The sequence below is a fragment of the Nyctibius grandis genome, chromosome 4 (assembly GCF_013368605.1).
Source record: "Nyctibius grandis isolate bNycGra1 chromosome 4, bNycGra1.pri, whole genome shotgun sequence".
Taxonomy (NCBI): domain Eukaryota; kingdom Metazoa; phylum Chordata; class Aves; order Nyctibiiformes; family Nyctibiidae; genus Nyctibius; species Nyctibius grandis.
This window is the reverse complement of record NC_090661.1, coordinates 82,965,404-82,977,938: the sequence shown is the minus strand read 5'-3', so window position 1 is coordinate 82,977,938 and position 12,535 is coordinate 82,965,404. Positions and strand designations below refer to the sequence as shown.

The 12,535-nt window shown below is 43.0% G+C and overlaps 1 protein-coding gene across 8 annotated transcripts in view; it reads right to left on the bottom strand.

The window, feature by feature from the left end:
- GBF1 (golgi brefeldin A resistant guanine nucleotide exchange factor 1) overlaps positions 1–11,116 on the bottom strand; it is a 107,923-nt gene extending 96,807 nt beyond the window's left edge. For 6 of the 8 annotated variants that reach the window (XM_068400000.1, XM_068399993.1, XM_068399994.1 and 3 more), the window contains exons 1-3: positions 10,897–11,116; positions 5,072–5,177; positions 3,700–3,766 (exon numbers count right to left, since the gene is read on the bottom strand). In XM_068400000.1, the coding sequence (XP_068256101.1) occupies positions 3,700–3,766; positions 5,072–5,177; positions 10,897–10,904 (181 nt within the window). In that variant the 5' untranslated portion in view covers positions 10,905–11,116. Of the gene's footprint in view, positions 1–3,699; positions 3,768–5,071; positions 5,178–10,896 lie in introns of those variants that run through there. The other 2 variants (XM_068399997.1, XM_068399996.1) reach the window with 2 other exon arrangements.
- Between the last annotated feature and the right edge of the window lie 1,419 nt (positions 11,117–12,535).

Here is a 12,535-nt window from a genome sequence, read left to right as displayed (position 1 = left end):
CAGTGCTGACTTGTACAAGGCAGTTGTATTCACTCATTTTCTATCCTAGAGCCATCCTACACACCAGCAAGCAGTACTTCAGTCACGAAAATCCTGGTTACTCATCACCCCCGTCAGAGCAAAGCACAAATTCTGCAATAAGGAGAACGACTACAGAAGTACCTGCTCTTACCCCTACATCATACTGGAATGGTCGGAAGACTTCAACAGCCACAGCATGATTTAAGGAAACCCAATCCTCATCAGATCATGGAAAAGTAGGCTTATAATTAATTCATATTTCCAGCCATTTGTGGTTATAAAACCTCTCCCTAGTGAGCTCAAGTGCATCCGAAGTTGGAAACACGCATGAAAGAAGATGTTCAGTTATCAATGGATGTCAAAAGTTTCATTTTGTTGACCTAAATCCATAACAAAACTGACAAAATGAACAAATATCGCAACATCCAAACACATTTTCTAGGTACTTAGCTTACTTTAAAAAGCAGTCAAATGGAAGTTGTGGTGACAGTGACCCTAGATCCATCAGTTTAAAAATATCCTTTGAAGATGTAGTTGTATTTCAGTCTCGCATGCATGGACAAACTTGACAGTCACTGCTTCCATATGGTCATAACTCAGGACACCGATTTTTGCTTTTCTAAGCACTGGAAATACGAGACACCACATCAAACTTAGTCTTACAGAGCTTATCTTAGTACAACAAGCATTCAGCTATCAAATTTATCCTGGGGTAACTTATGCATCACCCAAGATGACAGAACCTCTATTTTTCCTTTCTGTTTTTCAGGCAACTACTATCAATAATAATTAAAATATATGCAGCCCATAAAAGTGTAAAAATGGCATACAATAAACCAAATGATAGTGGATCAGAGCAGACATGCTGTTCATTTTCAAATTATTAAACCGTTTTTATAAATCTACATAAAATTGCCACAGAAATTAAGTTTCTCCGTCGGAATTTGTAAGAGCAACATCATTTCACATAATTCAAGTCCAAGGCCTTTAGCTAGGTATGCTGAACTGTAGAAGTGAAGTTACTCTTACCATAATCATGGGATTGTTTGTGCTGAGCACCAGCATCTTCTCTAGATGCGTCCTTCAAGAGCCCATTTAGACACTACAATGGGATGGGATGCCACTACTTAGTTGCAGGCAAACTGTTACTATTTTGGTAATCAAATAAAACACATTATGTAGTTTAGTTACTCTTGAGGAGCAATACTTTGCAATGGGAACCTTTAGCTGCTGGAGGCATACGGTGCATCTTTATACCCTTGACCAGGGTATTTCAGCATCACAGTCATGACAGAGTTAATACCCACTAGCTCAGAGGAGAACAAAAGGTACTCCACTGCAACATGCCTAACATTTACATTGCCTCTCTTTGCTCATTAAACAGGTTTTGGTTAAATAATGAACAAACTGTATTACAGACTCCGATGAGAATTCCAAAATTATAAATCAACTGGTAAAACCCAGAGGAGAATGAAGGGAGTGGGAGGGAAGGAAGGATAATATTGACTAATATAAAGGGCGCAGCTTGACAGTGGATATTCCTGCCACACCTGATCAAACATGCTCCATGGGGGAGGGGAAGGGAGGGCGAGAGCAAGAGGGGAGATGGGACAAGGCAGCCTGAAATTTGCATCCAGAACAGATTAAAATGGGTTCTTGGGGGACTGAGAAAATACATAATATATATTACTATAAATGCAAAATTGTACTAAAAGCTAACTCAAATGTCAAAGATTACAGCTTGAATAAATTTAAATATAAAAGCAATGCGTTTCCATGAGCTAATGAAAGAGACATGAAAGGAAGGTCTAGGCAAAAAAGAAAAAACACCCACAAAAAACCTAAGCTTGGACTTTTCATTGCCTGGAAGATGATGCAGGAGATTCTATATTGTTCAAAGTATTGCTTGGGAACCCGTCCATGTCTAAAACTGAAAAAAATGGAGCATAGCAATGATGTTCTATCTCAAGACACTAGTCGGTAAATAGCAGTCACTGAAGCTGAAATTACCTGTTTAAAAGAACCCCATGTAGTCAAACCAACATGCTATCAGCCCCATATACAAGCAGTTATTATCTCAGCATGAACCACACTTACATGACAAGTAATACTCACAGGTAGTCTCTGAATCTCCCAGTACATTAAACTTTGCTTTCTCTAACACAAGCAGATAGGGCTTGCGTTTTTTCCCCAACAAGTCAACAGCACATTGTATCTAGCTACTCAAGATAAATGGCCAGTCCCTGACATTTACTTGTACTGCATTTATTTGAGCATCCTGACATTCCCTGCTCTTGTTGATGATAGGAGATATTTGCAATAATGGCAAAGAACTTAGGAGTCTTATTTTAATGAAAATTTTATCTCATAGAAGGGAGAGAAGGAAAATTTCCTCCCAAAACACTTTTGATGACTGTATGCATATGTACAGAAGATGAGTAAGCTTACAAAAAAACACAAATCCAGACTGTCACGTAGGCTGGGTACAAGCATAACATTCAGAACAAAGATACTATCCAGAAATGCAAGCTGTGCAGGAGTTCCCTAAGATGTCATGACCTGACAGAAGAGTCTTGCTCACAACCAAGGGAAGTTCACCTGGCAAAGAAAAGCAAAGCATTACACTTACAGGCAGCCACAAAAGAGGAAGGAATAAGGGCTTAGAACTGGCACGTGTCCTCAGCATCTCTAGTCAGCACCTGGAAGCGGCACTACTGTACTTCTAAGAAACATACATATGGGATTCCAGGCTCAGCACAGACACAAGAATGGGCATGCTTTGCAATTAGAAATGCAAAAAGTCCATCTCAAACTTATGTTGAGTGCAGGTCTGAACACTCACAGTAATAAAGGGACCAGTAATACAGTTTACTTTCAAATATCACAATCAGCAAGACAAATCCTGGGAAGAACCAGCAGAATGTCACACGCAGCTCAGGATTAGCCTTACTTCCAGACTCTCAACATATACTTAGGTTACACTTAAACAATCACTCCTGAAACTACAAAAAGAGAAAATGTGGGGGGAAAGGTGAGATAGATGGGTTTGGAAAAAAAAACTGGTCAGAATACACATCACAGCCTTGTGTTCCACTTCCATAATCAATCTAGATTTCCAGTTCCTTTCAGTGTAATTGGTCACAAAATAAGTCTTTCACTTCAAGATTTAAGAGATACAAATGGAAAGTGAAGTCTGTGCTTCACTTATTACTGATAACAGATGATGAAAACCAACAAACCAAAGAAAGTGAGGAGAAAACAGATAATGGGAGGCTACTTTCTAAGCAGACTTTTCCCATCATTCACAGAGCAGAAAGCATAAACAAAGCACAGAAAGACTATGCATAATAATACACCAGATTTCATATATTAGTACAAGGTTCAGTATACTGAAGAAACATGCATATTTATATATATAAACGTGTGTGTATATACACACACACACAAAAATATATTATACATACACACACATATATATCTCCAGATAATGGCAGCAGTGGTATTCGTGTACCAGTTTACATTGGTGTTATTTGTCTAAAAGTATATACGTATGTGCTCTTTTCTTGTTATTCAATGTAGGACCTCTGGATAGTAAATAAGACAAACAAGTACACCTGTACATTTATTTGCATATACCCTAGCAGGTATACATACCTGCTGATTTCTGTATAAGCTTACCTGTTATATTATTCAGCACTTCTTTTAAGAGGCTAAAGCTATGCAGCAGGGGATCCCTTTCTTCATCCTATAGGTTATATATAGGAAGGAATCATTAATGAGGCAAACATATTCCTGAAGATAAACCTTAATAATGGGTCTGTAAAGATCTCACCTTCACATTCACATAAGTACTGTGAGTTGAGTTTATCACTGTCAGCACGTTTACTCCATCAAAATCAAGAGAAGCATTTTTATTTTCCTGCTAATGCTCTCCAATGTCATACAGCTCAAATGTCAAAGCACAGACTCAAGACTGAGCATTCTGGTTTGGTTTTATTGTCCTTAGAAGTATTTCTGATGAGCCTTCCGCTGTTCAATAAATTTCAGAGCAAATCTACCTCATGCCATCTTGAAATGGCTCATCTGGATTTGCTATAATGTTAATCTATGCAGATTGTAATGGGAACAGAAATACAATGACATTTGGTGCCATTAAAATAACTTGAAGAAAGAATCACAGCGCAAAATTTATATGAATAGCTGCATCCTTTAGCCTTAGTCTATCTTTACAATGTTAAAATAAGGAGCAGCAGCAGTTTCTCCAAGCTGCATACATCTGCAGCAACACCTCCTACTGGGTGGCAGTGAGCTCTAGTGAAGAAACGCCTGTTAGAAAGAAAAAGGGCCCTGCCCTTTGACAAACTGAAACCACTTGTGCTGGGTGACAGTCGTCTGCTATTCATGTGACATTCTGAAGTGCACCACAGATACAGTACACCATATGCACACATTTACACTCTGGAAGCCATAAACTGACCAATACATCATTAAACTTGGAAACATTCTGTTAATGGCTTTAAACAAAACAGGTTTGAAACTATTAACTGGTTTCAGTCAGGAATATAGCTAGCAGTCACAAAACAGAGCTAAAAAAAAGATACTATGCCATATGAAAAATTAAAAAATACCCTATATATAATGATTTCCCCAATTCTAATTTCATGGCTTTCATGATGAAGACTGTCTTCTCTAAGAGGGCACAAAAGATATACAAAAACATTCTACTGAATAAAATAACACTATATATTCAAAATCCCTGACATACCAGGCAATAAAAGTTTAAAGGAGATGATTCCCATGTGGAATACAAGGTGGGTTTTTTTTGTTTACAGGGTATATAGGTAGAAGATTTCCAGCTTTGTACCTGTTACTTGCACACAAGAAGCCAAAACTGCTCAGCATGAAACAATGTAGAAAGTTATTCCAACTTTACTTACAAAAGTACTATAACGAGTGCTTAAAAAAAAAAAAAAAAAAAGGAAGTACTTTTCTAAAACCAGGTTGTTTCTGCCATAGTATGAACAGGTAGCAACAATTCAACATAACTTACCAGATGTGTGTGAGTGCTCCATCGGGCATTACGCTTTATTGCTCCCACCACCGCGTTGATTTCACCTTGTACAATGTAAATGTTCTTATCCACCATCCTGACACTCCTGAAAACAGAGGTAATTCAAATTAATCTCCAGCCCCTCAGAATCATTCTCTTCCTCAAGTGAAACATCAAGTTGGCGCTAGTCAAGCAGGAGGCCTGCAGAGATGCAAGAAACTCTTTCAGATCTTTGTTTTGTGCATGCAGACAAACACAGTTATTTTGTCTAAAGGAAGACAAAAGGAAGACACTTTTCCAGAGTGTGTTTTCAAGACCATGAGAACAGTCAGTCAGTTGTAACAGGGCATCTGCGAAGCAAGAGACAACTTTGCCAAGGCACATTCCTCATTTTTTTCCAGTCTATGTAAGTTCACAGAAAGATAAAGCGTTAGGGTACCAGGACAGACATCCATGACAATGGAATAACACACGCATCTCCAGCACTTATGCAACGTCCCGCAGCTCTACACAGAACACAAAGCCAATCTTGTACTCTGTTAAATAAGCACCAGTGGCTTGAATAAGCTGGCCAGAGCAAAACTCTTTGGGACTTTAAACTTTGACAAAATAAAGTAATCCATAACAGATGTTGATTTCACACTTGCTTCATAAAAAAAGCTTTCAAGAAAGCAGGCAAGTAAAAAAGTAATGGGTAAGACCCCACAAAGAAATGAGCAAAACTAGAGACAAAACTGGATGGAACACAGGGAGAAAGAATGAGAAAGCTAAAGGCAGACATTTACTGTCACGTAGCCTGAGGTCTTAAAGGACAAAATTTAAACTGATGTACCCAGAGAGCCAGAAGGGGGGAAGAAATTTTATAAGCAAAAAATATTTGTAATGGTCTGAGAAAAAGAAACAGAGTGGGTTACTATAGGATTGTTCTCTCTATACTAGCTGCAGCCCAGATACAGTTAAGCATAAAGAAACAAGAATGGAGGGGAACTAATACACACAACTGTTTATAAAGAATAAACAGGACTTATGAAGAGGCCAGAGAGTCAGATGATACCATGTCTGCAAATGAGAAGGATTTAGTGAAATGGTAGCCAAGTAATAAGACTTTCAGAAGAAAATGAGGAAAACAGCTTAGAATCACAACAGGCCATCCATAGGGATGCAGAAGACTGAAAACAGATGAAACATTGATCATAACACTCAAATCAGACAGGCTCATTTAAAGAACTCAATTGGGCAGGGAGGGGGGGGCAGTAATAAAACACAGAGAATACGAGAAAGATTTCTGTCTATGTAGCAAAAGCAAAGCTGGAAGGAAACAGTTTTAGTGTAATACTCCAGACCTCAGAAACAGCATCAGAGAAATTTCAGAGCATACATTCCGGATCTGCCAGGCTTCACCATAATTAACACATTTGAATTACCAATAAGATTTGAAATATACAAATACCCTCTCAGTGAAAGACTAATTTGCTTCAGGACTCTGTAAATAATGGAAAGAAAGCAAAATATTACAAAAATACCCTATCAAGGGAGAGCATCAGATTTGTTGTTTCCGTTTTTTATATGTTTGTAATAGGATGAATAATCTTATGGCAAAACTGGTTTTTACTTCATTAGATTAATTATACATAATGGCGTTCCTAAGTGATACACAATGAATTAGAGGCAAAGACAGAAGTATTTTATAATATAGGAACTGCCATGACAGACCAGATCAATAGTTTATCTCATTCACTACAAGATGATTCAGAAAATAAACAAATAGATCTGCCAAGTAGCTTGCTTGTGCCCTGAAGGACAAAGGTTCATATCCTCCCTCCACAGCTGTATATAACAGAACTACACATATTCTTTCTACTCACGTGTCTAATGCTTGAGAGATGTTCCCATCCTCAATAGTAACTTATTCCATATATTATTCATATGGCTGCATCAAAATATTGCATAAAAATACCCTTGATCACAATTTTTTCTACTTCAGTATGTTGCCTTTGTTTTAGTACAAGGCATTAATGGTGATTTTCTCCTTCACGTAAAATTCCTCACTTATTTATTTCTTCTTTCAGTAACCAACATTTCCCATATTTCTACATAGGCAGTTTCAGGGATCAAAACTCTGGTTCACAGAAGTACTTTTGAGGAAATACTTTATTGAGCATGTAAACTTTGTAGTGCCATCCCAGTCATTTAGCAAACTGACATGGAAACAAAGACTCCTCCAACCTGATTTGGAAAAACATGTAAAGAAATACCAGACATATGTATCCCATGCCTTGCACATACACAGATACAATAGTTCTGCCAATATTTAAAGTGATGCCAAAGCTTAAATGCTATTCTGCATACTACCTAATCTGCTTTTAGGACTCCCATTTCTTCTCTTCTACTTGTAACCTAAAAGAATCAAGATGGAAAATCTGGTTAAACTTAGTCCTTCCTGATGTAGGAGACTTACAACGCTCAGCTGTTCCCAAACATGGTGTTATCTCCAAGCAGTAAAATATGAAGACGACAGACACAAACTTCTATCACACACCTTTTCCTTTTAACCTGACAGGAAAATAAATGTGCGGATCCTTTCAAACTAGGGTGCAAAAAATCCATGTTGCTTGGCAGGGCTCTCCTGACATATTACAATCCTGCAAAACTTAAGGGTGTTTTTTTTTTTGCAATTATATCTTTTCATTGCTAACTATTTGAGGCACTCCTTCCCTCACTGCAGATTCCATTAAATGTAGCTTTATTCAAAAGTACAAAAATTCCCTTTACATATGCCAAAAAAATTACTGGTCCAATGCAACTGAAATAACCTATCATGCTGGAGACACAAATTCACTCTCAGATCTTCTCTGAACATCACACATACAGCCCACTTCACCACAAACACTGGGTAAAGACAGGGGAAAATCCTGCTTTACATTTAAGCTTGCAGTTAACCAAGCAATAGCACACACACATTCCAAAGTAAACCACGGCCAACTATCTTCATTCACGCAAAGGACCTTTGCAGCTGTGTGCTGGAGAAGGAAACAGAAAATAATTACAGGGTGGGGGGGAAAGCCAGACAACTATTTTCAGAGATGCACCTTGTAAGCTAAACCCACCAAAAGCACCATCCATCCTTGTAAATGTTTAAAAGTGTATTTCAAGCAATTGAATAGCTTTTCTAAACTCTGCACTTCCCAAAGCCTACCCCTTTTAAACTATCAGATAATTTCAGTATGCATTGCTTCAACTATATCTTCATCACAAGCAACAACTGCTCACACTTTAGAGCTCAGTACAGATGTACTATATTGAAAGAAGTTTTAAGATTGAAATTAATGCTCTGAAGCTGCAGAGGGAAAGCTACAAGATTCAGACCAGCACTGAATAATCAATTGGGTTTACGAGAACATGGTGGTAGTCAAGCAAAACCACTACATGTTTGTTCAACATACCAAAAAATTGCTAACATGAATTCAGGCTTAATGTTAGAAAGGTATGGTCTGACGAGTGCGATATTGTACAAGCGTTGGTTGGATAGGTTAACTACTAATGCTGAAGATCATTTAAAAAGTTGAAACAACCTTCCTAGGAAAGCCATGGTTCCAACACCTCTTGATGTCTCCTGATTAAGACTGGATGCCTTTCTCGAAAGCAATCTTTAATCAAACACAAGATAGTGGACTCAGTACAGAAACAAATGGATTAAGTTCTGTGATCTTGAGTTACGCAGAAAAAACAGGAAAGGTAACTATTAAATTTCAAATGCTTCTTATCTCTGCAGTTAGTCCTACATAAAGTCCTGTTTCTTTCTCATGATAGGTTCATACATCTGCTTAGATCTGCAGACAAGTCCTCAGATTGCGCTCCTGTGCAGAACTTTGACAGGCAGCACAGTGAAAATGACAGCACCAAACCAAGGCAACACAGCTGCCCAGCCCACCATGAGAAACAGGGAAGCTGTTAGCATTCACAGCCTCACTGCTAACGAGGTTGGGAACACTATGAGTGGAAAAAGTGAGATGCCTGAGCATACCATAAAAGAACAAAATCTAACATTCATATGCTTCTCAAAGCCTTCAGCAATGTTCTATGGACAGTAATTATCACTATTCTGAGACTCCTGAAATAGTATCAGATGTGAAATCTTGATATAAAAACACTGACAAGATTTATAGCTGCAAATGTCATCTCACACGTGCACTGAACACTCCACTGATCAACCTTGGAACACACTACCCCAAAACATCCCAGTGCATAGGAACCCAAATTTTTCCTGGGTATTACCACAAGAAGTCTCAGGTACGCTTTTAGGAAACACTCCCTCCCCTGCAGGGAAATGTCTGCAACTCTCCTGGAAACAAGCAAGAGTTAGCACCAGAAGTGACAAAGTCTGGCAAGCTTCCATCACGTCACTTCTTCCTATCACTAACTTTAGTCTTCAGCTATGGTAACTGACTCAAACCCAGCGAAACTACTCCAACAAATAGCAATAATAAAAACCAACATAATCACTACATATGCAAGGAAGGTAGTATTTCAAAGTAAACTTCCATTGACCTAAATTTGCACTCTTTATGATAACGCATGAATAATGTATATAGTCTCCAACCTAGATTTGGCCACTCGAGTCCTGATACAATACACTGCTACCAAACCAGAACACACAACACCCTTCAGTCCATGAATCACAAACAATTCCTGCCTAACTCAGAGCTAGCTAGGTTACCCAGAAGCCCCGCTGACAATGAAAAAGCTCCTTTTCTTCCTTCTAAACCGCACACAGAAGGTACATGAATCTCTGCCAGGAAATTTAACTTGCTTGGCTTTTTTAGATAATGCCTACTCTGCAACAAACATCACCAGCAGTAAAAGCTCAGAGAACTCAGGATGTTTCTCCAAAGGCTAGCTACTAATGCCTGGACAAAAATAATATGAAAGCATTAATTTGTAAGTATGGCAAGGAGCTGTGCATTCCAGTGATGCCAAAATTCTGGGCAATTAAGAATGCCTTTTAAAAGATAAGGAGCAATAACATGACAGTGGTGGCCCATCAAAAAGGAAGGCAGGACAAGCTTCTCTGCAAGTGTCCACACTTAGTTGCAACAGTGAGATAGCACCTGGGAATCAAGAAGAGAAACCAACTCACATTTACCTGTCAAAACTGCAGAGTAAAAATGAAACCTGAAGTAAATATGGAGGGGGGGGCTGTTCTTCCTTCCAGTTACTTCATGTGTTCAAACTAAGAAACATGGTACCAGCTGAACTCATAACGGACACCCTGCGTTAGCTCTGAGCCTTCCTCCTGCAACAGCTCAGAAGCCGGCTACATGCTGGGAAAAGTCTCTGTTTCCACCGATTTTTAAGCAACCCAACTTCGCGGACGGTAAGCGGAGGCCTATGCAGGTGCCGCGCACACCCGGCACCTGCCCCCTCGGCCCGGCCACCCGGGCCCTGCGGGGCGGCCACGAGTCCCGCTCCGAGCCCTGACCCTGCTCTTCTCTCGGGCTTCCAGCCCGCGGCCGGTCGTTGCCCAGAGGCGCGCAGCCCCCCTCCGCCTGGCCGCCCACCGCCCCGTAGGGCGCCTCGGGCAGGACGTCACGCGTGTCACCTCACGGCCGGGGGCGGAGGGGGCGGCTGCCAACCCCCGCTGCGGCCCACCCTCCCCCCAGGCCGCTGCACCCCCTGCGGCGGCCGGCCCCCGGCTCGCCCCGAGGCTGCCTCGGCTCCGTCCACGCCACCCGCCGCCACCGCACGGTTCCCCCGTTACAGTCTCCCTCCCTCCCGCCACCCCGTCGCGACAGTATCGCGACAGGCACTAGCCGCCCGGCACTGACCCCCGCATCCAAAATGGCGGCGTCTGCTCCCCGCGGCAGCGGCCGCTTCACATATCGGTCAGGCGGGCGGCGCCGCGAGCGGGAGGGCTCGGCCCTCCCTCTGTCCGGCCCTCCCGGCGGCGGGGGGAAGCGGCGGCGGTCCCGGCGAGGCCGCCAAGCGCGGGGTCCTCCCGGGCACGGGCACGCGAAACCGGCTCCGCACGACTCTCACTGACGTGGAAACAGGCGCACCCGAACCCGCTGCCTGGTTACCGCGCCGACGAACAGCCCGGAGAGCCAACCCGCGCGCGATGCGGCGGGCATCTCCCTAAAACGCCCAATGGGATCACGGTCTGAAACCGGAGGAGGCGGGCCCCCAGTGACAAGCGGAAGAGAGCCAATGACCGGAGAGAGGGTAGAACTAGCAGAGCCGCTGGCCAATCGCAAAGGAGTCCTGCGGTCGCGGGGCGTGGCCTCGCCTGAGTGGGCGCAGCAAGGGTGGTTGAGCAGAAGCCGGAGGAAGGGCTGCCCTCGCAAAGCATTGTGGGTCGGGCCGCCCGCCCGCCCTTACGGCGCCCCGGGGCGTGTGGGGACTCCCGGCCACCACCCCCGGACTGGGCCGGGCCGGGCAGGGCAGGCCTGTGACCCCGGGCCGCCCCGGAGCCTGCACGCTCGGCCTGTGTGTGTGTCTGGAGGGGTGGCTCCTGGCCAGCCCGCCTGGACGCGGGGCAGGGTGGGTGACCGAGAAAGCCTGTGGGTCTTCCTGCGAGAGAAGCACGGCACGAGGGATTGAAGAGGACACAGGGCCTACAAGGCAATGCTTGGACCTGCTGCCTCTTGTCGGCAAGGTGAAGCAGTACCTGCAGCAGTGCCTCTCCTCCGTGCTCTGCAAGTATTTCCCAGCTTGCTCCTACAGCCTCTCCCAGCTGCTTCTCTGGAGCCAGTTGGGAGGTGGTGCCCAGCAAGCAGGTTGTTTTCTCCTGGGCACCTCCCTGGGTCAAGTTTTACTGTTCCCATTGCAGGAACAGCTCCCCCAGACCAGCCCATGAGTGGGCAGGCACCCACCTGGACATGACACTGTGCAACCTGCTCTAGGTGAATCTGCTTTAGCAGGGGGTTGGACTAGATGGTCTCCGGAGGTCCCTTACAACCCCAACCATTCTGTGATTCTGTGAAAATTCCAATGGACGAAACATGGCACACAGCTATTATGAGACTATACACAGTAGTGCCCAGAGGGGCACACGCAGCTTCTTCCTCCACAGGCCTGCTCACCTGTTAACTTGCCTGAAACCTGAACACAACTGATGCATACTCAAGTTGGGCTACAAGCTGTACACTACAGCCTCAGTTCATCCAGCCCAGCTAGCCTGGCAGCTAGGGACCACAGTTCAGTTTAGCTACTCTTTGAAGCCAGTTTGTTGGCCAACTTTTTGCAGTGAGAGCAATCACAGCTTTGTAACCATACAGCACCTGGCGCAATGAATTCTTGGTGCTGGTCCTACTTTCTCAGCCACTTTTCATGTCTACTCCCCAGTGTCAATGCAATGTACTTTAATAGCAGTAATTTGCAGGGGTCACTCTGCTTGTTTAAGCCTCTGCCCATTGAACTTGGGGCAGAGGACAGAAGGTTCTTGCAGTTTCCTAACAGTTTTATAGC